Below are 27,648 nucleotides of genomic sequence, written 5' to 3'. Positions count from 1 at the left end.
CCTTCGCACTTCTCTCTTCTCTTGAAATCCTCTCACACACAAACCCAAAATCAAAGAACAGAAACTCCAATCCTCCATCAACCCCATATCTCCCCATCCTTTCACACATATACATATGTCCTTTTTTGAAACAAGCCCCAAACTCAACATCAAATCCACAGCTAAACAACTAATCCCAAAATCCCTTCTTTTCAAATCTCCACAGCCACACCCAAATAAAAAAAATAAAATAAATAAAATAAAATCCCATTTTTCAATCCTCAAACCCAGAAATAACCAAACCAACGGAGGAGATTTCGGATCAAACAAAAAATAAATATAAAGAAGATAAAAAGAGAAGAGAGTCTTGGCCCTAAGTTGGAGATCAGAGAGAGAGAGCTTGAGGTCTTCGGCCTTGGGTTTTAGATCCAGATATAGAGGGAAGAGTGCTTAGGTTCAGCCATGGAGGCTTAACCTGGGGTTGAGCGAGAGAAAGAGACGGAGCTGCCTTAGATGGTGGCTCGCGGCGGCGGCTTGTGGTGGCATGAAGTGGAAGAGCTTTAGGTAGATCGGCCATGGTGGGTTTGGGATAAAAGAAATCTGAGAGAAGAACTAAGAAGGTCACGGGTTAGAGTTAGAGAGTGGTGGTGGTGGTAGGTTGTTGGATTGGGTGGTGGTGGGTTGCTGAATTGGGTGGTCGGTGGTTGATCAGTTTTGTCCGGTTCAGAGGAAGAGGAAGAGGGAGAGAGAGAGAGAAGTCGAATGGAGAAAGAAGAGAGGTGAGAAAAAAATATAAAATAATAATATGCACATCTATAGTAACTGTGCATATATGCATGGTCACTGTAGCAATTGTGCATAAATGTACAATTTTACATCCATTGATGTGGGTATTTTTTTTGCGCAAAATGTGTAAAATGAGCAAATTTTTCTATTTTGCAAGACTTTGCATCAACTGATGCAGTTGCTGTTAATGGTTGTAATTAAAATTTTAGAAACTTGTCACTAAATTAGAAGCATTTGAAATTTGAAAGTGAGGAATATGGATGGAAAATGACCAACAAATTTTCATTCTTTTAGCAAGTGAGGATGTAATATTATATAATTATAGTCCTTCATTTCATAAATCTATACATTACACAAATTATATATGTATGCAGTATAAATATCTGTACAGTCTCTCGGTTCCAAGTGTAGCTCATTTTGTAAATAAGCAGAGAGTATATCACTATATTTGTATTAATATACACAGCTTTCTTTCTCATTTCTAACTCTTATAACTATTCTTTCTTCTTCCTTTCTGCATTATAGATTTTGTTTTGCTTGTTTTCAGTTAGTAACCCATTTCGCTTTTGCAAAGGGAGGTACACAAAATCTGTAACGTTTTTAGACCCCTTAAAACACAAGTTGTTTAACCTAGTTATTTAGCCAAGTGATTACTTAGATAAATTATTCAAATCTAGGTTAACACAATCAAATCATATCATGTAAGTAATGTGGAAAAGTAAATAACACAACGATATGATAACCCAAGAAAACCAAACTGGTAAAAAACCTGGGGAGGATTTAACCTAGCTATCCTCAAGGTAAAACAGATCCACTATGAAAGAATTGAAGTTTTTACAATAAGACTTAGACCACTAACATCCTATAGCTATCTCGTGTAAAAAACTTACTACCATGACCACGTGACAACTCCGAGTCCACGAACTACTTCTTTCCTTGATCCACTGCAACCATAAGTACTCCCACTTGTGACTTTGAGACTTCACTCAAAGGTTTTAGATCTCCTTTAAATTCTTTATGCAACAACTGAAATGATTACCAAGTTCTTGACATGAATCTTGATAACCTTAAGTGTGTATGAAAGTAAACACCTCTAGATCTCACAAGAGATTCAACACACAGCATATCAACAACTCCTAAAACCTGGCTAGGGTTTTTCCTTTTATACTTGGAGTAAAATATAAAACCCTACATGTTAAACCGGGCATGGACTGAGTTTGAAATTCTGCAGAAAATAATTTGCACGAGGCTTGATCGATCGAGACTAATTTTCGATCGATCAAGCCTTGCAGATTTAGCCAATAAATCCTGCAATTTACTCGATACAAACTTTTCAAATAAATGCACTTTGAGCAGCCTAAATTTAGACTCTAAGTTTTCATCATGGTTTGCCAACACATTACAAAATGAAGTTCTAATACATTTAGTTCCTAAAGTCTTAGAACCTAACAAACTCTCCCTTTGGCAATTCGTGACAAAACACATCACAAAACTGAAATGCTCAAAGTTACAAATAGCCCATTAAACATTAAACATTAAACATGCCCATAAACGCATGTGTGAAAAATACAAGTAAAACAAAAGTAAATTCTTGTTTTCACAAAACAGAAAATAAAAGACATATTATGAATAACCTCATAATATAAATCAATAACCAATGTATCATATGTGAAACAAGAAATAGTAAAACATAAAATATAAAAAGAAAGTGTCTCCCCCTAACATATACAAATCATAAACAATAAATAAATCACAAGCCAAAAACATATACACAAAAAGCTCCTAGATACAATCTAAAGTAGACCGTTGAGCACTTTCCAAATCAGCACGCAAAGCCTGAAGCTCCGTGAGCACATCCATCAAAATTTGTCCATGTGCCACTTGAACGATCATGACAGTGTCCAGCATACTCCGTAGAGAAGTATTGCTCGATGAAGAAGGTGGAGGATCAACATCAGCAATAGGATTTACATACTCCTCAATAGTGGGGTCACCAGATGGAGGCATAGATGCACCTATAGAAGACTCAACTCTAAGGCGTTTAGAGCTAGCTTTTAACTAAGCCACTCTTTGCCAAAGGAAGGTGGCACCTATGGGAGCAATGATATGTATAGGCTCGAATGCAGGAAAATCCTCTAAACCTAAATGTAACAAAATCCTATGGATAAAAACAGGGAAGAAAAGACCATGTGATTTAGTACTACTCCTATGAACCTCAACTAGAGATTGAATGAAAAGAGTAGGAAAAACTCATAGGAGCATCAGTCACATGGGCATTCAAAAATGCACATCTCTCAATAGGAATGGTGTGCAAGTGAGAGATAGGCTAAATAGAATGACAAACAATTCGGAAAAATAGATAATTAAGCTTAGTAAGCTCATGAGTAGTGATATGAGGATCAGTACCCCATCTAATGGTAATACTAGTGATGTGAGACATGATCTCATCAAGGGGAGGGACCTCGGTATAAGCATAGACTAGCTGCTACAAAAGGAACACCAAGAGTAGAGGCCACTACCTGAGGTGTAATAACATACTCCTCACCCTTTATCCAACTCATCACATATTGAGTGTTGGAATCATTGGAGTGGATAGAGAGGTTCAAGTAGAACTCTCTAATCAAGGTAGCAAGAGGAGGATGATCAATGTTCATAAGAGGTAACCAACCCTGACTCTCAAAATTCCTACGTATCTCTGGATCTAACTCATCTAGAATGACCTTATGCTCAGCCCAGACCGACCTATAGATATAGAGTTTCTCATAGTTCTCTTGGTTTTTCTCAAGTCGGAACCTATCACTCTCAAAAACAAGGTTAGAGGAAGAGGAGGTTTTCTTATTTGCTCTAGGTTTCCTAACCATGATGCTAAGAGATTGGAATAAAAGGAAAACAGAAACAAAGAAAGAAACACAAGGGCAAGTTGCATTAGAGAGGATTAGAGCACAAAAATCTCAAAAAATAACAATCTATATGATGCATGGAAGGAATGCACATATGATGCATGCACTAATGCATTGAAATTTGTTCAAATTTACTTCATAACCCATCAATTGACTTGAACATAGAGTTTTAGAGAAAAAACCCCAATTTCAAAAAATAAACCAAATTGATCAATTAAACGTTACACTAGTTAAACAATATCATATAATGTTACCATCAATCAATAACACAAATCAATTTTACCAATTTAAGTCCAATTGAACAAAATCCCCAATTTCACAAAGTTTCAAGCCCTAGAATTTCAAAATTTTCCAAATTCACAAAATTGATCAAATTAATGCATGAGGATCATGTTTATACCATCTAAAGACAAAAACCCAATGATCAAATGTGAATAAAAACACCCCAAAATTCAAAAATCCCAAAAAGCATGAGTTCGAAAATTTTAAGTAGAATGCATGAAAAATTCATGAAAAATGTGAATAAATTGAAAAAGAAAGGGTAAAGGTGACTTACAAGCACAAGAAGACAAAAACCTTTAAGAAATTTGAGGAAGAAAACAACAAATTTGGCTTAGATTGGATCAGCCAAAGAAGAATAGTTGAACAAGTGTTTGAAAAGTTTTAAAAAATATGAAGAACACATGAGAAAAGACTTTTTAAAACACATTCGATCAGTCAAAAATAAGTCTCGATCGATTGAAAAATAGATTTGATCGATCTAGCATCAATCGAGCATCGATTGAGCCATACAGATTCAAACCTAAATTTTTATCGCAATTTCGATTGGTCGAGCAACAACTTCGATCTATCAAAAATATGGAAAAGTGAATTTTTTGAAAAACAGAGCAAGCTAATGTAGAAACAACTCAAGACACCATATTTCATGAATGAAATGTATGAGTATGAGTTTAAAAGTTTTCCAAAAACACATGAATTCAACCCAGATTTTCCAAAAACACATTTTTGACTCAATTTGTCCTCAAACTCTCAAATATTAAACACATTTTGCATTAAAATCAAGAAATTTTTAATCTTGGATGGCCACAACAAGATCAAACACAATACCATGTACTAAGTTTAGCAAAAAATAACTTGTGTCGTGTATGCAACTAGTAATAGCTTGAGATACATGTGAGGTGATAAGTAGATAGTGATCAATCACAATTTCTACAAAATTCATTACATAAGTTTGAAAGAGACTGTCACCTAAAGAGTTACATCATATAACTCTCACATCTCCTAGAAAACAAGCTTGCAATCATGTAAGTTTCTTGTTTTACCTCATAATGTACACACCAATTTTATTTTATTTGAAATTATGAGATTAGTCAAGTAATATACACACCAATTTTATTTCATTGTGAATTTATTATAGCCCAATAATGTACACACCAATTTTAGCATTAATTCGAGACTACACCTTATGTTCTTTTTGTGCATGTGCTACACTTTCTCGGGCACAAAATCTTATGATATGCACTAAGGTGTTCATGATTAGCTAGTAAACAATGTTGAGATGGTTAATTATGCATTTCTCTTAGGATTTTTGAGTCCTTACAATCAAAAGCATGTGACTTCAAAATCAAGATCATGTGATAAAAAACTATAGACAGTTCCCACATAATATGCACTACATAGCCAAAACTAGCAAAGTGCAGTAAAATAAGCTTATCCAAGCTAAACAAGGTACACAAGTATGTTATGTAAAGATAATATGGCCAACCTTGATTACAAGTCCAAGAGAAATAATGCAAAACACATTTTTCCTTCCTTCCTTTTTTTTAATTTTTTTTAATTTTTTTTATTATATATAAAAGGAATAACAAAAACAACCTATCATGAAATACATGAATGTTATTCAATGCAAATCCTTATAAAAAAAATAAAAAAATAAAAAAGCAAAAGGAGAATGGTCACAAAGAATATTGAGATGAAGCACAATGACCATGTTAGAAAGACTCAATTAGATTGAGCCTTTTGGATCCAAAACCTTTTAGATGCAACTCTTGCATTGGAGTTATTATTCATATTAGAATGATGAGCAACTCCAGGATTGGTATAAATGTTTAACGCCTTTACCAACTCACCAATAAGTACTATAGGATCTTGTACTTGAGGCACAGGTACTTTTGGATTATTTGCTCGCTTTGCAACTTGCAGCTTGAAACAGTTTGTGTTAGGACATATGTGATTCACTTGTTAGGAATATATGACACTATTTTATGTAATTGGCTTATCCTTTGACAAAACGCACTTCACTTGTATTTGGGTAGATTTAGGATGTGTTTAATACTTTAAGAAATTGTGTTTCAAGATCAAGTATTGAAGATATGCAAGTCTGTCCAAGATTCAAGTTGAAGAAGTGCTATTCCTTAAAGCTTGACAGCTAACTATCCATCGAGCTTAAGAAGTTGTTCCAACCCCAAGGCTAGACAGCTGCTCCACAGACAGGTATCTAACGAGCTTTATGAAAAACAGAATTCCAGTACTGTTTTGACTATAATCTGTGGTTATGTGTTTGGGTTTTCTTTTCTTCTAACGCTAGACATATAAAAGGATTATTTTAAGGGCTGTCAAAATATATACAAGTTGCACAAGTGTTGAGCCAAGTTTATTCAAGCAATTTGTAATCAGAGACAAAGTTTTGCCCTAATTCATCATTCTTGTGAAAAAGTTGCTGTGTATGTGTACCGTAGGGTTTTGTGACTAAGCATCTTCTTGATCTTCATCGTTGGGATGAACTGAAGAACTTTACAGCCAACAACCTTCTCTAGTTGGTGATTGAAGTCGCGTACTGGGATCCGCGCATTGGTTAGTCACGTACTTAGGAGCCGTGCATCGAAAGGAGAAATTGTCACTACAGAACAAGTCCAATTGGGTATTGGGGTAAGGGTTCAACTGTAGTTTTGTATAAGGTACTGGGATTCCTTTACTTGTAACCACTTGTTTTGATAATAGTGGAATTTCGGGAGTGGTGACCTGAAAATCACTCGGAGGGGTTTTTGCCGTTAGGTTTTCCCCATTCGTAAACAAATCACCGTGTTATTTATTTTTCGCTGTATAATTAGTTTATTGGTGATTTGTTTGTGCTACCACGCGTTTACATGATTAACTAACTTAATTAATTCACTTTGCTAAATTAATTGGTTAATTTATCACAAAAGGTCAATTCGTTTTTGGAATATCAAGTGGTATTAGAGCAGGCACACTCTGATTAGGGTTTAATCTTTGCTGTGTTGATCCATTGACCCCTGTTTGTCATGGATAGAGGATAGTCATTAATCATACCTCCTTTATTTGATGACACTAACTATGCATGCTGGAATGTACGCATGAGAGCTTTCTTGTAGTCTTTAGATGAGAAAGTGTGGCAAGTTGTTGAGATAGGCTAGACCAAGCCGAAGGAAGTGCCGGCCGATTGGGATGATGCCAAGATCAAGGCGGCAAACTTCAACAGTAAAGCATTGAATGCCTTATTTAGTGCGGTCATCAATGAGGAGTTCAAGAAGATATCCTCCACTGAAACTGCTAAGGAAGCATGGACCATTCTCTAGACAACCTATAAGGGAACAAAGGCCATTAAGGATTCAAAGTTTCAGAGGCTCACTACAAGCTTCGAAGAGATTATGATGGAGGAGGATGAGTCATCCGATGAGTTCTATGCCAAGCTCAAGGACATAGTGAACTTAGCTTTCAATCTTGGGAAAACCATTCCTAAACCCAAGATTGTGAGAAAGGTACTCAAATCTTTACCTGAAAGATTCCATGCCAAGATTACGACAATCGAGGAATCAAAGGACATTGACAAGATTCCTTTAATAGAGTTGGTTGGAAATCTACAGACCTACGAGCTAGGGTTGACTAGGATTGGCAAGACGGGTAAAGGCAAGAGCATGGCACTAAAGGCCAAAAGCAGTGAAATAGATGAATCTTCAGATGAAGAAGATTCTAAGATGAAGTCCTACATCACCAGGCAGTTCAAGAAGTTTATGAAGAATGCCAATGGAAAGGGCTTCAACAAGGACCGTAGGCAATCCAGTTCTTCTCAGTTCAAGATCCAAGACAAAGGGAAGGAGGATGTAAGGGATGGTGATCAGTACACTGTTCCCGTAGGACCTAAGTGCTTTGGGTGTCAAGGCTTTGGTCACATGAAACAAGAGTGTCCTACATATCTCAAGAGCATTGGGAAGAGCAAGACACTTGCTGCTACCTTGAGTGACACCGAGACTAAGGATGATTCCGACAATGAGGATGACGAAATCTTGAATGCCTTTACTGCCATTGTCAATCCTACTGATGGGATTGTTGAAGATGTGGTTGAAGAAGAGGAATTGGTAGAGTCCAAGTTTGAGAAGATGGATGATCAAGATGATATCCATACAACCTATGAGAAATTATACAAGCTTTTTGAGAAACATGAGAAACTTTAAAATCTCATGCATTGCATCACATTAGCATAATAATAGTATTATCATGCATTTAGATGTGTGCAAATTGATTGTGTGCTGATAGGATTGGATTGGGCTGAGCCCACGATGCAATTTCTTTTGCATATCACATGTTCATGCATTCTCGATGCATACGTACTCTTTTTTCAATATACTTGTTATATTTGAATTACTTTGGGACTTTTCTGATTGTCTCTCTTTCTCTCCGTCTCTTTCTGTTTACGTTAGTCGTGTCTATGGTACCTAAGCATAAGTCAGCTCCGTCCTAGAACCCTTTGCGTTCTAGGGCATCGCCTTCTTCTAATCCTACTCCTTCTCATATCCGGTTCCGTGATTAGGATGACCGAAAGGACTTCTCGGAGAACTTTTCTCGACGAGGTGTTCATTCGGAACGTCGAGTCATTTTGGCGAACTTCGCTGACACTGACCTTCCCACTGTCATTCACAGTCGGGGATGGGAGTCATTGTATGATGTCCCAGTCACTTGTCCGACCGTGCTGATCTAGGAGTTTTACTCCAACATGCATGGTTTCGATTTTTCAGTACCTCTCTTTTCTACTTACGTTCGAGTTACGTGCATTGTAGTCATACCGTAGCTTGTTGCGGATGTACTTCATGTTTCGAGGGTAGAGCATCTTGACTACCCCGGTTGTGAGCGTCTGAGGACTGTGTCCAAAGACGAGATGATTTCCGCTTTCTGTGAGCGTCCCGTAGATTGGGGTGATCGTCAGTTCACACCATGTAGGCCCTTTGCTAAAGGTCCTAGATTCATGAACATGGTGATGACTTTTGTTTTGCACCCACTCTTTCACTATAACTTTATCATAGAGCCTCGTGCTCGATTTTTGCTTTCTTTGTTAGAGCACCTCACTATAGATTTTCCTTCACATTTTATTCTTTTTATCTTAGATGTGTATAGGGATACGGCTACCCATGATAAGCTCATTTTCCCTTCGACTATCACGCAGATTCTATGCCATTTTTCTGTTCCTTTTCCATCTTCCGACCATTTTTCTATCATGTGTGACATAGACTACGCTACCGTTAAACGTAGCGAGGCACAGTTTCGATCTCGGCAGTCAGATTCAGTAGCTCCTCCCTCCCGTTTTGCTCCGTCTCATTCTGCTTCATCCACATCCGCTCTCTTCTCTTCTTTGGGCGATGTGACTCTAGGAGACATCATGGCGCACCTGTAGTGCATGGATGCTCGCCTTGATACACTCTCTACAGAGTTGTATCAGGTGAACGTTCGTGTCGGTCGTATTGCACGATGACAGGCGACCATAGGTGGTTTTGCTCCTGAGGCTTCTCCTCCACCACCTCCTCTAGTGGCTTCTAAGTCTGAGGATGAGGATGATGATGATGGTGATGATGATGATGCTTCGGATGATGATGATGAAGATGCTAGCTCTATCGATGAGATGTCTACTTGACATTCTTACCCTTTGTTACTTGTGACAAAAAGGGGAAGTAGTTTTGGATATGAGAGTAGTCATTCTTAGGGGAGAGTTAGTATAGGACATTTTGTTAATGGGAGTGTTGATTTTTTTTAGGGATGTAGTGAGGATTACTTGTATCTTTTTTCTTTTCATTATTTTAGATACATGTGTTCTTGTACATGGGTCTTGTGACCATTTTTGACATACATTGTACTTATCTTCTTTATATATGTTGATGTATGTTTCTTTCACCTACCCTTACATGTATTGTTTTTTTTTTCTCTCTTTATACACATACTTCTTATTACATGTATGCAATCTATTATTTCCGTTTCACACAAAGATGCCTTGATGAGTTTTGTTTAAAGTGTTTCAGAAATATAGGTTACCAAAGTCTACTTGCCATAAACTCTCTTCTTGCAAAGTTTTTCAAGAGTTTGTGTTAGGATAGAATTTATTGTATTCAACAAGTGAATATGAGTTGAGTGATTTATGACTTCTCTCATATGTTCATTTGTTTGTTATGGTTTTGTCACGGATTGCCAAATGGGGAGATTGTTAGGACATATGTGATTCACTTGTTAGGAACATATGTCACTATTTTATGTAATTGGCTTATCCTTTGACAAAACGCACTTTACTTGTATTTGGGTAGATCTAGGATGTGTTTAATATTTTAAGAAACTGTGTTTCAAGATTAAGTGTTGAAGACATGCAAGTCTGTCCAAGATTCAAGCTAAAGAAGTGCTGTTCATTAAAGCTCGACAACTAGCTATTCATCGAGCATAAGAAGCTATTCTAGCCCCGAGGCTCGACAGCTGCTCGACAGCATCTCGACAGACAGATATCTATCGAGCTTTATGAAAAACATAATTCCAGTGTTTTGATTCTAATCCGTGATTATGTGTTTGGGCCGTCAAAATATATACAAGTTGCATAAGTATTGAGCAAAGTTTGTTTAAGCAATTTGTAACCGGGGACAAAGTTTTGCCCCAGTTCATCATTCTTGGGAAGAAGTTGCTGTGTATGTGCACCGTAGGGTTTTGTGACCAAGCATCTTCTTGATCTTCATTGTTGGAATGAACCGAAGAACTTTGCAGCCAACAACTTTCTCTAGTTGGTGATTGAAGTCACGTACTAGGATTCGCGTATTGGTTAGTCATGTACTTGGGAGCCGTGCATCAAAAGGAGAAATTGTCACTACAGAACAAGTCCAATTGAGTATTGAGGTAAGGGTTCAACTATAGGTTGGTATAAGGTACTTGAATTCCTTTACTTGTAGCCGCTTGTTTTGATAATAGTGGAATTTCGGGAGTGATGACCTAAAAATCACCTGATGAGGTTTTTGCCTTTAGGTTTTCCCTATTTGTAAACAAATCACCATGTTATTTATTTTCCGCTACATAATTAGTTTATTGGTGATTTGTTTGTGCTACCACACATTTGCATGATTAATTAACTTAATTAATTCACTTGGCTAAATTAATTAGTTAATTTATTATAAGGGATCAATTCGTTTTTGGCTTATCAGTTTGGACGAATATGCCCAATCTTTCCACAAAAATGACAAACCCTTAAAGGTCTATCATGTAACTTATCCTTAGAAAGATGAGGATTCTTAGGCTTAGACTCATTAAGATCAACCCTAATCTTCTTAGGAGGTGATGTAACTTCTACTAGTTTGACAATCTCACTCTTGGGGGGCTCAGAAGAAGAAATAAAGTTTGTGGAATGAGTTTTAGACATAGAGATACTATCTTCAAAACCTAGACCAATTTTGTCTAAGAAAGACTTCTGAATAATTAACATGTGTTCAAGTTTAGAACTAGTAGACCTATTTGTTTGTTCTCTAACAACAGATAATTCTAGTTCCAAGTTCTTAACTTTATCAAGTAACAACATGTTTTCAGTCTTCACCTTACTAATCAATTCATTCGTATCAAACAATTTCAACAACAAATTTTTCTTATCAAGTTCAAGCAAAGCAATTTTTTACGAGCCTAAGTCAACATTCATAGTATCCTTTGTAACAACTTTGCAAAATTTATTATAGGTTTCTTGCAAATCAGCATTCTTAGAGAGTTCCCTATTAGAAGGGTTCTTATCAACCACAACACTTTCATCAACTATAGCAGTAGCTGTGAAAGCAATGAAATTTCCATTATCATCACTACTAGACTCATGATCAGAAACTTCATCATCATAAGGGTTACATCCATAACTTTACCTTTTGATCTCAAGAATGTAGAACATTCTGATTTCACATGATCGTACCCTTGACAGCCAAAACATTGTTGACCTATGGAATTTTTAGAGGTTTGACTTACTCTTTCTTTAGATTTATCAGTATTATTCACTTTAGTGGGTTTATTCCTCTTAAAATTCCTAGATTCAACATCGTTTTTACCTCTTACCCTTCTGTTGTTATTCCTAAGAAAGTTTATAATGTTCTTGGCAAGATATGCAATCTCTGTAGAAGAGAGTTCATCATCAAATCCATTACCATCAACATCATCAACTAACTTAAGAGCCATTGATTTGGATTTGTTTGTCTTAGGTAGGTCTAGCTCATAGGACTGGAGAGATCCTACAAGCTCATCAACAAAGATGGAGTCCACATCCTTGCTTTCAATAATGACGGTCACTTTGGGTCTAAAATCTTTAGTCAAGGATCTAAGAATCTTCCTAATAATCTTAGGTTGATCATAAATTTCACCCAAATTATAAGCAGAGTTAACAATATCATTCAGTTTAGCATAAAATTCATCAAAACACTCATCATCAGACATTCCAATACTTTCAAATCTAGTAGTTAATCGTTGCAGTTTGTTAATTTTAACTGCGTTTATACCTTCATGCACAGTTTGGAAAATATTCCATGCAATATGAGCAACCTCAACATTAGAGATTCTCTTGAATTCCTCCGTAAAAATAGCATTAAAAATAGCATTCATGGCTTTGCTATTAAAAACGACTGCTTCTTTCTAAAAAGTTTGCTAGTGGCTTACAGATGTAGTCAGTTTCTCCCATCCGTATTCAACGAAATTCTAGACTCTCTCATCAATAGATTTCAAGAATGCTTTCATCCTTACTTTCCAGTAGGCATAGTTGTTCCCATCAAATTGAGGTGGGATCATAAGAGAGTGACTGTGTTCCATGACAACAGGGGTCAATGATCAACTCTTAGATCAAAGAATGTAAATACAAGAGCTAACCCGCTCTGATACCAATTGTAATGTTTTTAGACCCCTTAAAACACAAGTTGTTTAGCCTAGTTATTTAGCCAAGTGATTACTTAAATAAATTATTCAGATCTAGGTTAATACAATTAAATCATATCATGTAAGTAATGCGGAAAAGTAAATAACACAACGATATGATAACTCAGGAAAGCCAAATGGGTAAAAAACCTGGGGAGGATTTAACCTAACTATCCTCAAGGTAAAACAGATCCACTATGAAAGAATTGACGTTTTTACAATAAGACATAGACCACTAACATCCTATTGTTACCTCGTGTAGAAAACTTACTACCATGACCACGTAACAACTCCGAGTCCACGGACTACTTCTTTGCTTGACCCACTGCAACCACAGGTACTCCCACTTGTGACTTTGAGACTCCACTCAAAGGTTTCAGATCTCCTTTAAATTCTTTATGCAGCAACTGAAGCGATCACCAAGTTCTTGACATGAATCTTGATAACCCTAAGTATATATGAAGGTAAACACCTTTGGATCTCATAAGGGATTCAACACACAGCATATCAACAACTCCTAAAATGTGCCTAGGGTTTTTCCTTTTATACTTGGAGTAAATTATAAAACCCTACACGTCAAACTAGGCTTGGGTTGAGTTGGAAATTCTGTAGAAAAATAATCTGCACGAGGTTCGATCGATCGAACCTTGCAGATTTAGCCAATAAATCCTACAATTCACTTGATTCCAACTTTACAAATAAGCACACTTTGAACAGCCTAAATCTAGACTTTAAGTTTTGATCATAGTTTGCCAACACATTACAAATTGAATTTCTAATACATTTAGTTCCTAAAGTCTTAGAACCTAACAAAATCATAATAATATAAGTGTATATATGGTAAAGTAATGAAAAGCATTTTGTAGGCTGGTGGACTAATAATGCGTAGATATTATGTTTCTGACTTAGGTATTAATATTACATCCTAGTTTGAGTCAATGCTTTATCCAAATTAACGGACTGAAAGTAAACCAGCTCCTACTAGGCACTCCCCTTTTCAAATATATCAATTAACTTTGAACATATGTGTGAGATTTCCTTCAGCTCGTAGTGGAATGAACCAGTTTGATTGATTTCTTGTGTTGTGTGGAAAGTTTGTCCCATTTATTCATTTACAGGACAGTTTGGCGAATTTGCAGAAACAGGCCAGGGGTAAAACAGAGGATTGCAAGATATTTGTCTTTCTTTGTCTTTTGGGGACAATTGAAGGGAAAAATCAGAATGAAGTCTTAAGCTATGAAAAGTTAGTGCAGCTGAAAAAGAACCAAAACTCTTCTCAGCTATTTGGTAGAACTTTTTTCAGAAAATTTCGTTAATAGTGAGTAGTGGACAGTAAATTACTATTGTATTTAGGGGACACTGCTAATTCGGCAATATAGGAATGAACACCCTTAATTTATTGTACCAAATCTTGAAGATTCGAGTAATCCATCCAAATCAGTTTTATTCAATATAGTGCCATTAAGTATTGTATGCAATTTAGTTGAAACTGATACTAAGATCACAACCAAACAGAATTAGAACTTTTTCAATAAAGCAATATTTATATTATAGGTCAGCACAAAGAATAAAAAAAATTGGAAAAAAAAATGTCAATTTGCTTTGTTCCTCAATTAGACTCTAAAAAGAATGTTTCAACTCTGCCATGATCACAAATCCTTGAATAGCTTCCGGACCTGTTCAAGTGTAACAAAGAGCACCACGGTGAATGGCCCTTGCCTTGAGATAGTAGGGATAAAACCCTTATACAAAGCCATAAGCCCCTCTGTCCTCACAGTCTTCATGGCACAATCCAATGCACCAGAGTAAGGTGCCACTCCTCCTGCCTCCAACTTCATATTCATCACTCTCGTCTTGATCACATCGATTGGATTCGAAGCCACCGAGGCCACAAACCCGGCGGCAAAGCTCGCCGTCACGTGGGTCCCGATCCCATCACTCATCACACCCTTTTCCAATATCATCTCCTTCACCTGATCATAAGTTGCGAGCTGAGAAGCCGTCACAATCATCGCACGGTTTACCGTTAGCGCCGAACCGCGCCACAGGCTAGCAATCCCTTCTTGCTTTGACATTTGACTAATTGCATCAACCACACTCTTGTAGTTCCGGCGCTGCTCAATAGGGAGACGTCCATCAGCTTGCATGCGGACCATTGCCACGTCAGCCGGGTTCCCGACCGCCGCGCCGACACTGCCGGCAATAAGGCCAGCTGCTATCTTTTTCATGATTGGTAATTTGGCAGTGTCTGAATCAGAATGATCAGACCATTTCTGTTTTAGGATTTCGTAAAGGCCCATACGGGTGGTGGAGTATAGTGTTTGGCGGAGGATTGTGGCGGAGACACCGGAGAAAAGGGCGGTAGCGCCTTCGGATTTGACGATTTGGGTCCCGATGGAAATAAGTCCAACACGAGGTGGTGGTGCGATGTGGAGAGATATGTATCCATTTGGGGTGTTTAGAGCAGCAACTGTGGGACGATAGGCCTGTACTAGGGCAGGATTGGATTCGCCTTGAAGTTGCATTCGGACCTTGATGAGATCAAGAGGGTGAGTGGAAGCTCCAGCAATTATTGAAGCAATGCCTCCTTCAACGAAGCCTTTCAAACCCATTTGTAGTTTATGTTTTGTTTTTTGATTTCTGTTATAGCAAGATGTCTGAATGAGAGTAGAGATCAGAGCAGTGAGGAATGAGAGTTTGAAGTGGTGAGTTGAGAAAGACCAAAAGGGAAAGCATATTAATAGCAAGTTAACAAGTTACGCGGTCTTCTCTGTGTTTCAGCGTTTCTTCGCCTTCGTTTGCGTGTTGTAGGACTCTGGCTAGTCTTGGCTGTTCGGTTTTGACTTGGACACAATTATTTTCAAATGAAGTAGCCTATGTTGTCTATTCTGAAGTTATGTTGCGGCTGAGTAATACACTAGTGGGCACCAAATTGGAAAGACTGGTTCTGATTGACCAGTGAGTGAGTCCACCCAAGACTGACTCTTTGTGAGCCTGTAGCTTCGCACTCTTCTCCCGTGTCAAAATCGAACTGAGGCCATGGCATGAAGCCACACAACTAAAGACTATTTCAGAAATTATAATATAAAAATTACAATTATATATATATATATATATATATATATATAGACACACACTGATGTGGCTCCAAATAATAATCATTGGGTCACAGAAAAGTTGGTCCAACTCCAACCCTATCTACAACCAATTAGCAAAAAGAAGGGGAAAAAGGGGGAAAAAAAAAGAAAGAAAGAAAAAAAAAAACCTTATCTCTACAGCCACGAAATTCTATAAATTTTTCTAATTGGAAGCAAGGTTTTCAGATCCGGACCGTTCATTGAATCGTAAAAGAGAGAGGTTCAAGGTTTTTGAGGTCCAACCGAGGTCCAACCGGGGTTGAACCGTGATGACGTCATAATTAATTTAATAATTATTTTAATATAAATAAATATATTAAATTAGTATAAATAGAAAATTTAACTAAAATAATCCAATTAAATATAAATATCTATATTTCAAATATAGATTTTCATATCATAACTTTTACAAGACAAATAAGAAATATCAAATCCTAAGCAAATTTAAATATAATATCTATTTATTTATTTATTTATATATTGATTAGTTAAACTTGTAATAATAATAATAATAATTATATAAGAATTAGAAAGACACTCAAATAAAATAAAATAAATTATTTAATAATTTTAAATTGAAATAATTATTTAATAACTATTATATACTTAATTGTAAATATCAATTAAAATTAGAGCAATAATAGTACTATAACATTTTATACAAATTTTGTCACAATTTGCCACGTGACGAGACGTGAGTAGTAGAAATGTAAACCCATAATTTTTTTTCATTATTCACACTTTGTCACGTGTCAAATTATAGCAAAAAATTGTGTAAAATATTGTGATACTACATTACTCTTCAAAGAATAATGTTAGAGATATAAATTATTTTATTAAAAATTTTACAAACTATTGATGTGTTGAGTGATTATTGGAAAATAAAAATATGATATTAATGATGAGTCTAGATGAAACCCAATAATAATTTGTGTAAGAGCAATACTCCTCTTAAAAATACTTAAAATATTTAATACACCAAACAATACATGTCACATCATGCTGGGATGCTGGGAAGCTGAAAAAAAAATCTGAATCTAATGGCTGAAATTTTTTTGCTTTTATTAAAAAATTAAAACTATTCATCATCCCAATGTTAGCCACGTGAGAGAATGCTTGTCACACTCACATCATGCTGGCAGCTGAAAAAAATCTCAATCTAATGGTTGAAAATTTTTTGCTTTTATTAAAAATTTAAAACCTTTCATCATTCCAATGCATGTCATGTGAGAGACCTAGGAATTCAAAACACAAAAAGGAGTAACAAAGTAACACAACAAAGAAAGAGAACACATTACAGAGTGATCTCCAACAACGAAAAAAAAAAAAAAAAAAAAAAAGACGAAGCAACAACAGCAGACGACAAAGGTGTGATCGGCGACTGTGATGGCAATCTACTGGCTGCTGCTTCAACTGGGTGCAGACCCTATTTCGTAGTGTTCTTCTTCTTCCTTTTTTTTTTTTTTTTTTTTTTTTTTGAGGAACTTGTCTTCTTCTTCTCTGGTTCTTTTTTTTTTTCCTTATAAATCTCTTTGTTCAAGATCTGAAATTATCAGATCTCCTTCCGATCTTTGTTTTTCTTCGTGCTTTTTCATTTCTTCTAGATCTGATCCTAACTTCATACCGGTGTATTGGCCAAAATTCACCGGAAAAGCTGAAACAAGAAGAAACTGTTTGAACCTCAAAAACTGGTCACGGTTTACAAAACCAGATGATCGGACCGCGGTCCTTGCGGGTCCCTGCTTTTTTGGCAAGGAACGGTTCTTCACCCTAAATAGACCATAAAGTTCAACGGTTCGAGGTTTTTTCGGACGGACCGTACGGTCCGGTCTGGGTTTCAAAACCTTGATTGGAAGCAATGAAATCCAATTAAAATCAGCAAGATACGTTTCTGTAATTCTGTCCAATCGAAAGCAAATTTTGCTAGACATTTCGTAGACTGGATTATGATACGTGTTTAACGTGTCTTGGAGAAAAGCAGGGTGCTTCGCATGAGGTGTATTGATTGACCCAACCACCACCGTATATATATGGAGTAATTTTTAGTAAAATAAGTTAGTAATATTATACGCCACTGATAGTTTCATTAAAACTTTCTTGCTTCTTTCTTTGTGTGTATATTAAAATATTTAGTATTCTAAAAAAAACCAAGGAGTTTATTAATTCAAGGTGTGATCCATTTTTTTTTTTTTTTTTTTTGACGTCAAAGATAGAAGGTGTGATCCATTATTGATTCATGAGAAATGAACATTATTTTGAGAGTAATATGGAGAAATGTTACATCACATTAATTTTATAATAAATATTAGATGGTAAGTTGTTATTGATGGGTCTAAAAATGATGTTAGTGATGGACCTAAATTAAAACTACTATCAACTTACCACATAAAATTTGTTGTGAAAATATTATAAATGTGCACAACATTTCTCCTTATATATTTGCATGATTGGTTCTTTTTCTTTTTCTTTTTCCTCTAAATAAAGATTTATTAAACTAATAGTAGACAATAACAAGAGGGAGTGGTTCCTTATCCATCTCAATAGATTTCAAATTGAACACGAACATAAAATAGGCAAGTTAAAGATGGGGGGATATAAGATTGAACTTAAAATTGTAAATGAGTCAAGCTGAATATTAAAAGTTGAGACTTGTTTATTTAATTTCATTTACATATAAAAAGTAATATTTCGTATAGTTAAATTGAGATCATGTTCAAGAACTTGTGATACATAAAATTGGATATCAATGGTTTTGACTTTTAGATGAATATTGAAAACCAGACAAAGCCAACAGTAAATCACTATTGGGGTATGCTTCAACTCCGCACTCAAGCCACCAACTATTGGACCCATAATTCGATGGAAGTAGTGGGGTGTCATGGTCATCTCTAGTCCTACCAAGTAAGAAGTGTGGGTCCAGGGAAGGAGTTATTGTTGGGCATGGGGGCAGTGGCCCCCCCAAATTTTTTTAAAAAAATAATTATGTATATATTAATTTTACCAATTTGATTCAATAAATTTATACTTGGCCCATCTTAACAATATTATTAGCACTCTAAAAGGCCATAAAAAATTTTATGGATCTAATTTAGAAGAAAATTTAGCACAACAACAAAAATCACAAATAACAAAACTAAAGAAAATTTAACCCAATCAACAAAATTTTACCAAAAAACATATAGCCTGGCCTTTCAAAAATTTCAAACAAAACTAATTTGTCATTCCATCAAAGACAAAGACCAAAATAAATAAATAAAACCCACAAACAAAGAAACAAAACCCTAAGCCTAACCTAGAGACATAGAGGCTAAATGGCTAAACTAAAGCAGTGAAGGAAGAGGTAGTAGCAACAGCATGACAGTAGTAAAATAAATAAATAAAAGTCTCTTGTTATTGTCTGAAGCAGGAGTTATATGATGTAACTCTTTTAGTGTTAGTCTCTTTTAAATTCTATGTGATGAATTTTGTAGACTTTGTGATTGATTACTATTTACATATCACCTCACATGTATCTCAAGTTTTGCTAGTTGTACACACTACACAAGTTACTCTTTGCTAAACATTGTATATGTTATTGTGTGTGTTTATGGTCTGACCAACCAAGTTTTGCAAATACTTTGAATTTTGTGCAAAATTGATTTGATGCTTGAAAATTTATGGAGAATGCAAGAAATTTTAATTTTGGGAAATTTGGGCTTAAATTCTTGTTTTTGAAAATCATATCATCACATACTCATGCATTTTGTTCCTCAATTTCAATGCTTTGAGTTGTTCATAAATTTCTTTTCAAAAACTGTGTTTTTCCTCAAATTTAGTGAGCTTCTACCAGTTTCGATTGATCCATTCTATTTTTCAATCAATCGAAATTTTTTAAAATTTTTTTAAAGAGCCTCTGTCTGTTTCGATCGATCGAAACTGATTTTCGATCGATCGAAACTCATGAATCAGGTTTTTAAAAATATCAGTTTTGACTTGTTCCTCTCACTTTTTCAAAACTTTCTCTCTCTCTCCGACTTGGCAAGGCTCCACTAAGATTTTTTGTCGTTTTCCTCCATTTTTCTTGCAACGATTCTCTCTCCCTAAGCCGGTATGTCCATATTACCCTCTCGTTTTCATTTATTTTCTGTTTTACATGCATTTTTCCATTCATTGAAGGGTTATTTTCGGACTTAGCATATTTTGGGGTTTTTGATGATACAAACCATATTTTTGTGAAATTGAACATTAGGATTTTGTTCTAGGATGTTATAATCATGATCCTTGTGGTTTAATTTGATCAATTTTGTGGTTTTTGAGGAATTGAAAATTCTAGGGCTTGTAATTAACCCGAATTGGGGATTTTGTTCATATTTGGTTAAATTGAGGAAATTGGCTTGTTGATTTGATGTAATTGGTCATTATTTTCTGAAATCTATCTTGTATGATGATCAATTAGTCAATGTCTTTCAAATTGATCAAGTGGTTTTTCAAAATTTTGGGGTTTTTGTTAAAAACTCTATGCTCAAGCCAAATTTTGTGAATTTGAACTTAATTGCACTGCATTAGGACATGCATCATGCCATTTAATTTGTTCATGCATCATATAGATTTTGCTCTATATTTTTTTTGTGCTAACTTGTAGTCTGCCCTTGGTGTTTTTTTGTTTTGTTCCTTTGCTTTGTGTCTTGGTCCTTATCCTAGCACCATGCCTAGGAAAACTAGAGCCCATAGGACCCCCTCCACTTCCTCTGAATCTCCCTCTAGGAGTGAGGTGTTTAGGAATGATAAAAGCAGAGAGGCCTTTGAGACTCTGAACTGTAAGAGTAAGATTTGGGCTAAGCGTGCTGTGATTTTAGATGAGATTGATCTGGCCATTAGGGCTAACTTTGAGTCTAGAGGTTGGTTGTCTCTCTTAGAGATAGATCATCCACCCCTGACCGCCCTGATTAGAGAGTTCTTCTTGAATCTCTCTTGCCACGTCTATGATTCCAACACCCTTGTTAGGAGTTGAATACGAGGTGTTGAGTTCACCATTACCCCTCGGGTAGTGGTTGAAGCTCTTGGGGTTCCGGTTGTTCGGGAGCCTGACTATCCCTATAATGAGTCTCCTCCCTTAGAAGTTGTCATGTCATACATCACTGGGTCTTTTATCCAGTGGGGTTCTGATCCTCGGATCACGTCCGCTGAGCTTACCGAGACTGCCTATCTTTTCTTTAGGATAGCGTATCATTCTTTGTGGCCTATTTCTCATCTTCACACCATCCCTCTAGAGCGATATGTGTTTTTGTACGCGTTTGTTTCTAGTGCGTCTATTAGTTTCCCTTATCTATTCCTTCGTTCTTTGAACGAGGTTCATAGGAGTTCTACCGTAGGGCATGCGCTTATCCATCCTATTTTCATTCATAAGATTTTGCTGTTTCTAGGTCTAGATGGTTTTCCTTCTGGTGAGCCTGTTCATGTTGTTACTCCCATAAGTGCAACCTTTCTTAGGCTGACGGCTGCTCATTAAAGAGTTGCTTCTTCGCGTCCTAGGGGTGTGTCATCTGGTACTGTTCCCATTCCTCCCTCTTCTACAGGTGCTGATGCTGCTGAGACGTCTGGTGCTGTTGCTGCTGATGCTGATGTTCCTCCACTGACTACTTCGGATGATTCAGACATTCGACGTACGTTGGATCATGTCTTGACCGTTCAAGTGGCTCATGGACAGATTTTGGTGGACGTGCTCGATGAGATCCGTGCTTTGCACGCAGAGTTGGCCTAGTTTAGACGATCTTCACCGCCACCTCCCTTTTGATGATGGATTTTGATTGCCCTTTGGCATTCCGTCACAAAAAAGGGGAGTGCATATTTGAGCTTGTAGAGTTTTTGTCTTCAGGGGGAGAGTATTTTTGTTGGTTGGAGCTTGTGGAGTTTAGATTGTATCTAGGTGCTTCACATTGTATTTTATCTTTTTAGCTCTTGCTATAGTTTTGTTGGAATATTCATGTTAGGGGGAGTTATTTTTATTGCTTTATATGTTTCTTGTTTTTCAACTATTTATTGATTTATATTTATGAGTTTTTCATTGATATATGTCTTTATTGTGTGTTGTTTGAAATCAAGAATTTATTTTGTTTACTTGTATTTTTCCACACATGCGGTTATGCATTTTGTTTAGTGTTTCAGGAAATATACAGGTTGATTCAATTGAGCTGCTGTCTACACTTGCAACTGATGGATAGTAGTTATGATTGAGTTTGTTTTATGAGCATTTGTTTTGTAAAGAGCTTTTCTTTGTAAACTTTGAGCTTCTAATTGTGTTTTGTCACGGATTGCCAAAGGGGGAGTTTGTTAGGTTCTAAAGACTTAGGTTTTTATGTATTTAGAACTCTAATGTATATTGTTGGCAAACCATGATCAAAACAATATGTTTAGAAGTGTTTAGTCTTGCTCAAAGTTGTATCTTTTATGTAAAGTTGGAATCAAGCTAATGAAGAGGTTATTATGCATTTCGGCCTGGCTCGATCGATCGAAGATTAGGCTCGATTGATCGAATCTCGGGCAGAATGCATTTTTCTGCAGATTTCCAACTCAGCCCTAGTTTGTTTAAAACGTTTAGAGTTTTCTAATTTGTCTTAAGTATAAAAGGCAAACCCTAGCCACGTTTTAGTATTGCTCATATTGCAGTTTGTGTAAATCTCTTGTGAGATCTAGAGGAGCTTTCCTTTACACAAACTTAGGGTTTTCAAGGAGGAGATTTTATCTACACCTCGATGATCAACTCAGTTGCTTCCATTGAAGCTTAAAGAAACACAAGCGGGTGTGCTTGTATTTGGTGGTGAATCCAAGAAAGAAGGAGTCTGTGGATTCGGAACTTACACGTGGTCATGTTAGTAAGTTCTACTGGTGGGTAGTAATAAGAAGTTGAGCGTGGGGGCTTGTAAGTCTTATTGTATGAACTTCGATTCTTTCAAGATAGTAGATTCAAGTTTACCTTGAGGATAGTTAGGTCAAATCCTCTCCAGGTTTTTACCGGTTTGGTTTCCTAGGTGATCATATCTTTATATTATTTATCTTTTCCTGCTTTGCATGATATGATTGTTTTGATTGTGATAACCTAGTTTTATTAAATTGGACTAAGTAACAACTTGGCTAATTACCTAGGTTAATCCAATTGTGTTTTTAAGGGGTCTAAAAACCATCAGTGTAGTTAGAAGGTACAGAACCTCCTAGATCTCACAAAGAGTAACACACAAGTCTTCTTCAGCTCTCTCAAAACATGGCTAGGGTTTCCCTTTTATATGTGGAGAAGTTTAAGTGAAACCCTAAACGTTTTCGCGGGCTTGGGCTTGTTTAAAAAATCTACAGAAAAATTGAGCCTTTTTGATCGGTCGAGCCTAATTCCTGATGAATCGAGAAAGGCAGAACCTCACTTTTCTTTTTTGTAAACATCTGGACTTCAAAAACTTGAAACAACCTTATTTAAGCATTGTCTAAACACCTAGACTAGACATGTTTTGATCTTAATTTACCAACACAAAACAATAATGATTCTAAATATTTAATTCTTAAATATTTAGAACCTAACACTCAATTATATGTACAGTGTTTAACAAAGATTTGCTTGTGGTGTGTGCAACCAGCAAGTGCATGAGATACTCACATGGTGACATGTAAACAGAGAATAAACACACTTTCTACATTACCCATCACATAAGTTTGAAAGTGACTATCACCTAAAGAGTTACATCATATAACTTCCACATCTCTTAGAAAACACACTTGCAACCATGCAATTTTTTTTTTTTATATTTATTTTGAAGCATATTTTTCTTTTTGTTTTGTTTTGTTTTTGATAAGCCAAAAACGTATTGACCCCTTGCAATGAATTAATTGATTAATTAGCCAAGTTTATTAATTAATCATATTAACATGCAAAAAATGTGACAGCACAAACATATCACCAATTGAACTAAGTATGTAGCGGAAATTAAATTGACACAGTGATTTGTTTACAAATGGGGAAAACCTACACTGCAAAAACCCCACCGGGTGATTTTAAAGTCACCACTCCCGAGAATCCACTATTATCAAAACAAGCGGTTACAAGTAAAGGAATCACAGTACCTTATGCCAACCTACAGTTGAACTCTTACCCTAATACCCAATTGGACTTGTTCTATAATGACAATTTCTCCTTTCAATGCATAGCTCCTAGTATGTGACTAACCGATTGCGTGGATCTCAGTACGTGACTTGATCACCAACTTGAGAAGGATGTTGGCTGCAAAGTTCTTCTATTCATCACACGATGAAGATCATGAAGTTGCTTGGTCACAAAACCCTATGGTGTACAAAACACAGTAGCTTCTTCAAGAACTAGGGCAAACTAGATTTCTTGTCACACCTTTCTTCACACTTGTGGAATTTGCTCTTGTGCAACTTGTGTAACCTTTTACGGCCCTTAAAATAATCCTTATATATGTTTATGATTGGGAGAAAAGAAAACCCAAACATGCATTCACAAATTGGATGAAAATTAGCTTGAAAAATTGAACTTCATAAACCTCGATAAATAGACTTCGAAAGAATTGAACGAGGAGCCGTATGAGGTGAAAATCTCATGTACGGTTCTGTAGAGTGGTAGTAAGGGTGACTTATCTGTCAACTTTTCCACTATCACCCCCAAAAAACCAAACTCTACCATCTATCGAGCTAGCTGTCGAGCCACGAGCTTCAGCAGCTTTTAAATCTTGATAGACGCTAGCTGTTGAGCTTTAAAATCCTGCACTTTCACACTTGATTCTTGGACAGACTTGCATGGCTTTAACACTCGAACTTGAAACTTTATTTCTTGAAGCATTAAACACATCCTAGATCTGCCCACTTACAAGTAAAGTGCGTTTGTCAAAGGATTAGCCAATTACATAAAATGTTGACACATGTTCCTAACATTGAATCACATATGTCCTAACAGTTTTTATTTTGCTTATTTTAACTAATGTACAATAACACCTTTAGAATTTTGCTGTGCAAGAGCTACACCTTACCAAGCACGGCTTTTATGATTTGCACACAGGTGTTTATGATTAGCGAGTAACAGTGGTAAGATGGTTATTTATATCTTTCTCCTAGGATTTTTTAGTTCTTACAATCAAAAGAATGTGACTTCAAAATCAAGAGCTTGTGATTAAAATCTATAAACAACTCACACAATATAAGCACTACATAGCATAACATAGCAAAGTGCAGAGAAATAAATCTTATCAAAGCTAAACAAGGTACACAGTTATGAAATGTAAATTTCATAGGCTAATCTCAATTACACACTTGAAGATGTGTAATAAATACATTTAAAAAAAAAAAAAAACTGAAAAACATAAATCAAAACAAACCTAGAACACAATGTATGAATGTTATGCAAATACAATCCTAAAGAAAACCAGTTTTGGTCACAAAAGATAGAAAGAATTAACACAAGGACCATGATAGACATACTTACTAAGATTGAGTCTTTTGCATCCAAACTCTTTTAGATACAAATTTGGAGTTGGGATTTGTCTTAATTTCAGCTCCGGCATTGGTATAAAGGTTAAGAACCTTTACCAACTCATGAATAAGTGCAACAGGATCTTGTGCTTTTGGCACATGAACTTTCTGTTTGGGAGATTGTTTTAAAGCTTGCAGCTTAAAGTAATTTGGTCTAGTATGCCTAGCTCTACCACAAAAGTGACAAAACCACTGAGGTTTGTGGTTTTTCTTGCTTCCAGATTGATTTGACTTTTTAGATTCATACTCACTTAGATCTACTCTAGTTCTTCTAGAAGCAGGAGATACTACTTTTTGAACCTTAACATCAGGAAGAGTTTGACAAACAACAGAAGATGATGTAGCATGTGCAAACTTAGGAGGATTCACTATGGTTATAGATCATTCTCAACAAACCCTAGACCAGTCTTATTAGAAACAGAATTTTGAACATGCAACATCTCATCTAGTTTAGAGGTAGAAGTTCTATCTATTTGATCTCTAGCAATTGATAATTCTAATTCTAAACTTTTAACTTTTTCCAACGACATGTTCTCAATCTTAACAGAGTTCAAGAGTTCATTAGCATCAAACAACTTTAGCAGCAAATTCTTCTTTTCTTGTTCAAGAGTGTTTATCTTTTTCAGACCTATTTCAACACTCATAGCATCTTTAGCTACTATCTTGCAAAGCTTGTTACAAGCTTCTTGCAAATATGCATTCTCAAAGAGTTCCCCATCAGAAGGGTTCTCATCAACAGTCTCAATTTCACTTACTATTGCAGTAGCAGTGAAAGCCATGAAATTTCTTTCTTGATCATTTTCAAACTCATGATCAGAAACTTCATCATCACTCAAAGTAACAACCATAATCTTACCTTTTGACTTCAAGAAAGTTGGACACTTAGATTTCATATGACCATAACCTTGACAACCATAACATTGTTGTCTTAAAGAATTATTTGAAGATTGATCTACTCTATCTTTAGATTTTTCAGCATTATTGTTTTTAGTAGTGTTTCTATTTCTTGCCCTCCTATTATTATTTCCCAGAAAATTTCTAAAGTTTTCGGCAAGATAAGCAATCTCAGTAGATGAGAGTTTATTATCAAACCCACAATCTTCAACATCATCAGCAATTTTTAAAGCCATAGATTTGGATTTATTAGTCTTTGGTAAGTCAGATTCATAGAACTGCAGAAATCCTACAAGTTCATCTATAGGGATAGAATCAACATCTTTACTTTCAGTTATGGCAGTCACTTTGGGTCTAAATTCCTCCATCAAAGATCTAAGAATTTTCCTAACAATTTTATGTTGATCATAAACTTCACCCAAATTAAAAGCAAAATCAACAATATCATTTAATTTAGTATAGAATTCATCAAAAGACTCATTATCTGACATTCTAATACTTTCAAATCAGATGTTAACTACTAAAGTTTATTGATCTTTATTGCCTTAGTGCCTTCATGCATTGTTTGCAAAATGTTCCATACAGTGTAAGCAATCTCCACATTTGAGATTCTCTTAAACTCTTCCATGGAAACAGCATTGAATATCGCATTCATAGCCTTACTATTGAAGCTTGTTGCTTCCTTTTGCGTAGTAGTCCATTCACCAATAGCAGTGGTTGGTCTTTCCCAACCATTCTCAATAGAGAGCCACACTCTCTCATCAATGGATTTCAAGAAGGCTTTCATCCTAACCTTATAGTAAGCATAGTTATTTCCATTAAAGTGTGGCAGGATCACAAGAGACTGATCGTGTTCCATGACAGCTGGGGTCAAGGATCAACTCTAGGTAAAGATACTTAAAAACAAGAGCTAACTCCGCTCTGATACCAATTAAGAGTTTGTTTAGACCCCTTTAACAAATTGTTTAACCTAATTTATTAAACAAGTGATTACATAGATAAATTTTCAGATCTAGCTTAAACACAAATTTATCAAATCATGCAAAAATGTGGAAAAGTAAATAACACACTGATATGATTACCCATGAAAACCAATGAAACTAACTGTTTCAAGGTAAAAACTTGGGGAGCATTTGACCTAACTATCCTCAAGGTAAACCAAATCCACTATATGAGAATTGAAGTTTTTACAAAAGATTTAACCCTAAATCTAATGCTACCTCATGTAATAACTTATTAACATGACCACGTGCAAG

The 27,648-nt window shown here is 35.9% G+C and overlaps 2 protein-coding genes across 3 annotated transcripts; both read right to left on the bottom strand.

Annotated features, from left to right (window-relative positions):
* Nucleotides 1-14,220: 14,220 nt before the first annotated feature.
* LOC126704606 (mitochondrial uncoupling protein 5-like) lies at nucleotides 14,221-15,583 on the bottom strand. 2 transcript variants are annotated; one of them, XM_050403638.1, is made up of 2 exons: nucleotides 15,191-15,583; nucleotides 14,221-15,019 (listed from the first exon to the last, which is right to left on the bottom strand). In XM_050403638.1, exons 1-2 carry the CDS (start codon nucleotides 15,464-15,466, stop codon nucleotides 14,504-14,506), a joined length of 792 nt encoding a protein of 263 aa, XP_050259595.1. In that variant the 5' UTR covers nucleotides 15,467-15,583; the 3' UTR covers nucleotides 14,221-14,503. The 2 variants fall into 2 exon arrangements, with proteins under 2 accessions (XP_050259595.1, XP_050259594.1); XM_050403637.1 differs by having other exon boundaries at nucleotides 14,221-15,582.
* A 10,289-nt stretch (nucleotides 15,584-25,872) lies between these two features.
* On the bottom strand, nucleotides 25,873-27,251 carry LOC126704841 (uncharacterized). Its single transcript, XM_050403835.1, has 2 exons — nucleotides 26,945-27,251; nucleotides 25,873-26,804 (listed from the first exon to the last, which is right to left on the bottom strand). The coding sequence occupies exons 1-2, from the start codon at nucleotides 27,249-27,251 to the stop codon at nucleotides 25,873-25,875; spliced, it is 1,239 nt and encodes a 412-aa protein (XP_050259792.1).
* Nucleotides 27,252-27,648: the final 397 nt, after the last annotated feature.

Source organism: Quercus robur, chromosome 11 (genome assembly GCF_932294415.1).
Source record: "Quercus robur chromosome 11, dhQueRobu3.1, whole genome shotgun sequence".
Classification (NCBI taxonomy): Eukaryota; Viridiplantae; Streptophyta; class Magnoliopsida; order Fagales; family Fagaceae; genus Quercus; species Quercus robur.
This window is presented reverse-complemented; position numbering and strand designations above follow the sequence as displayed.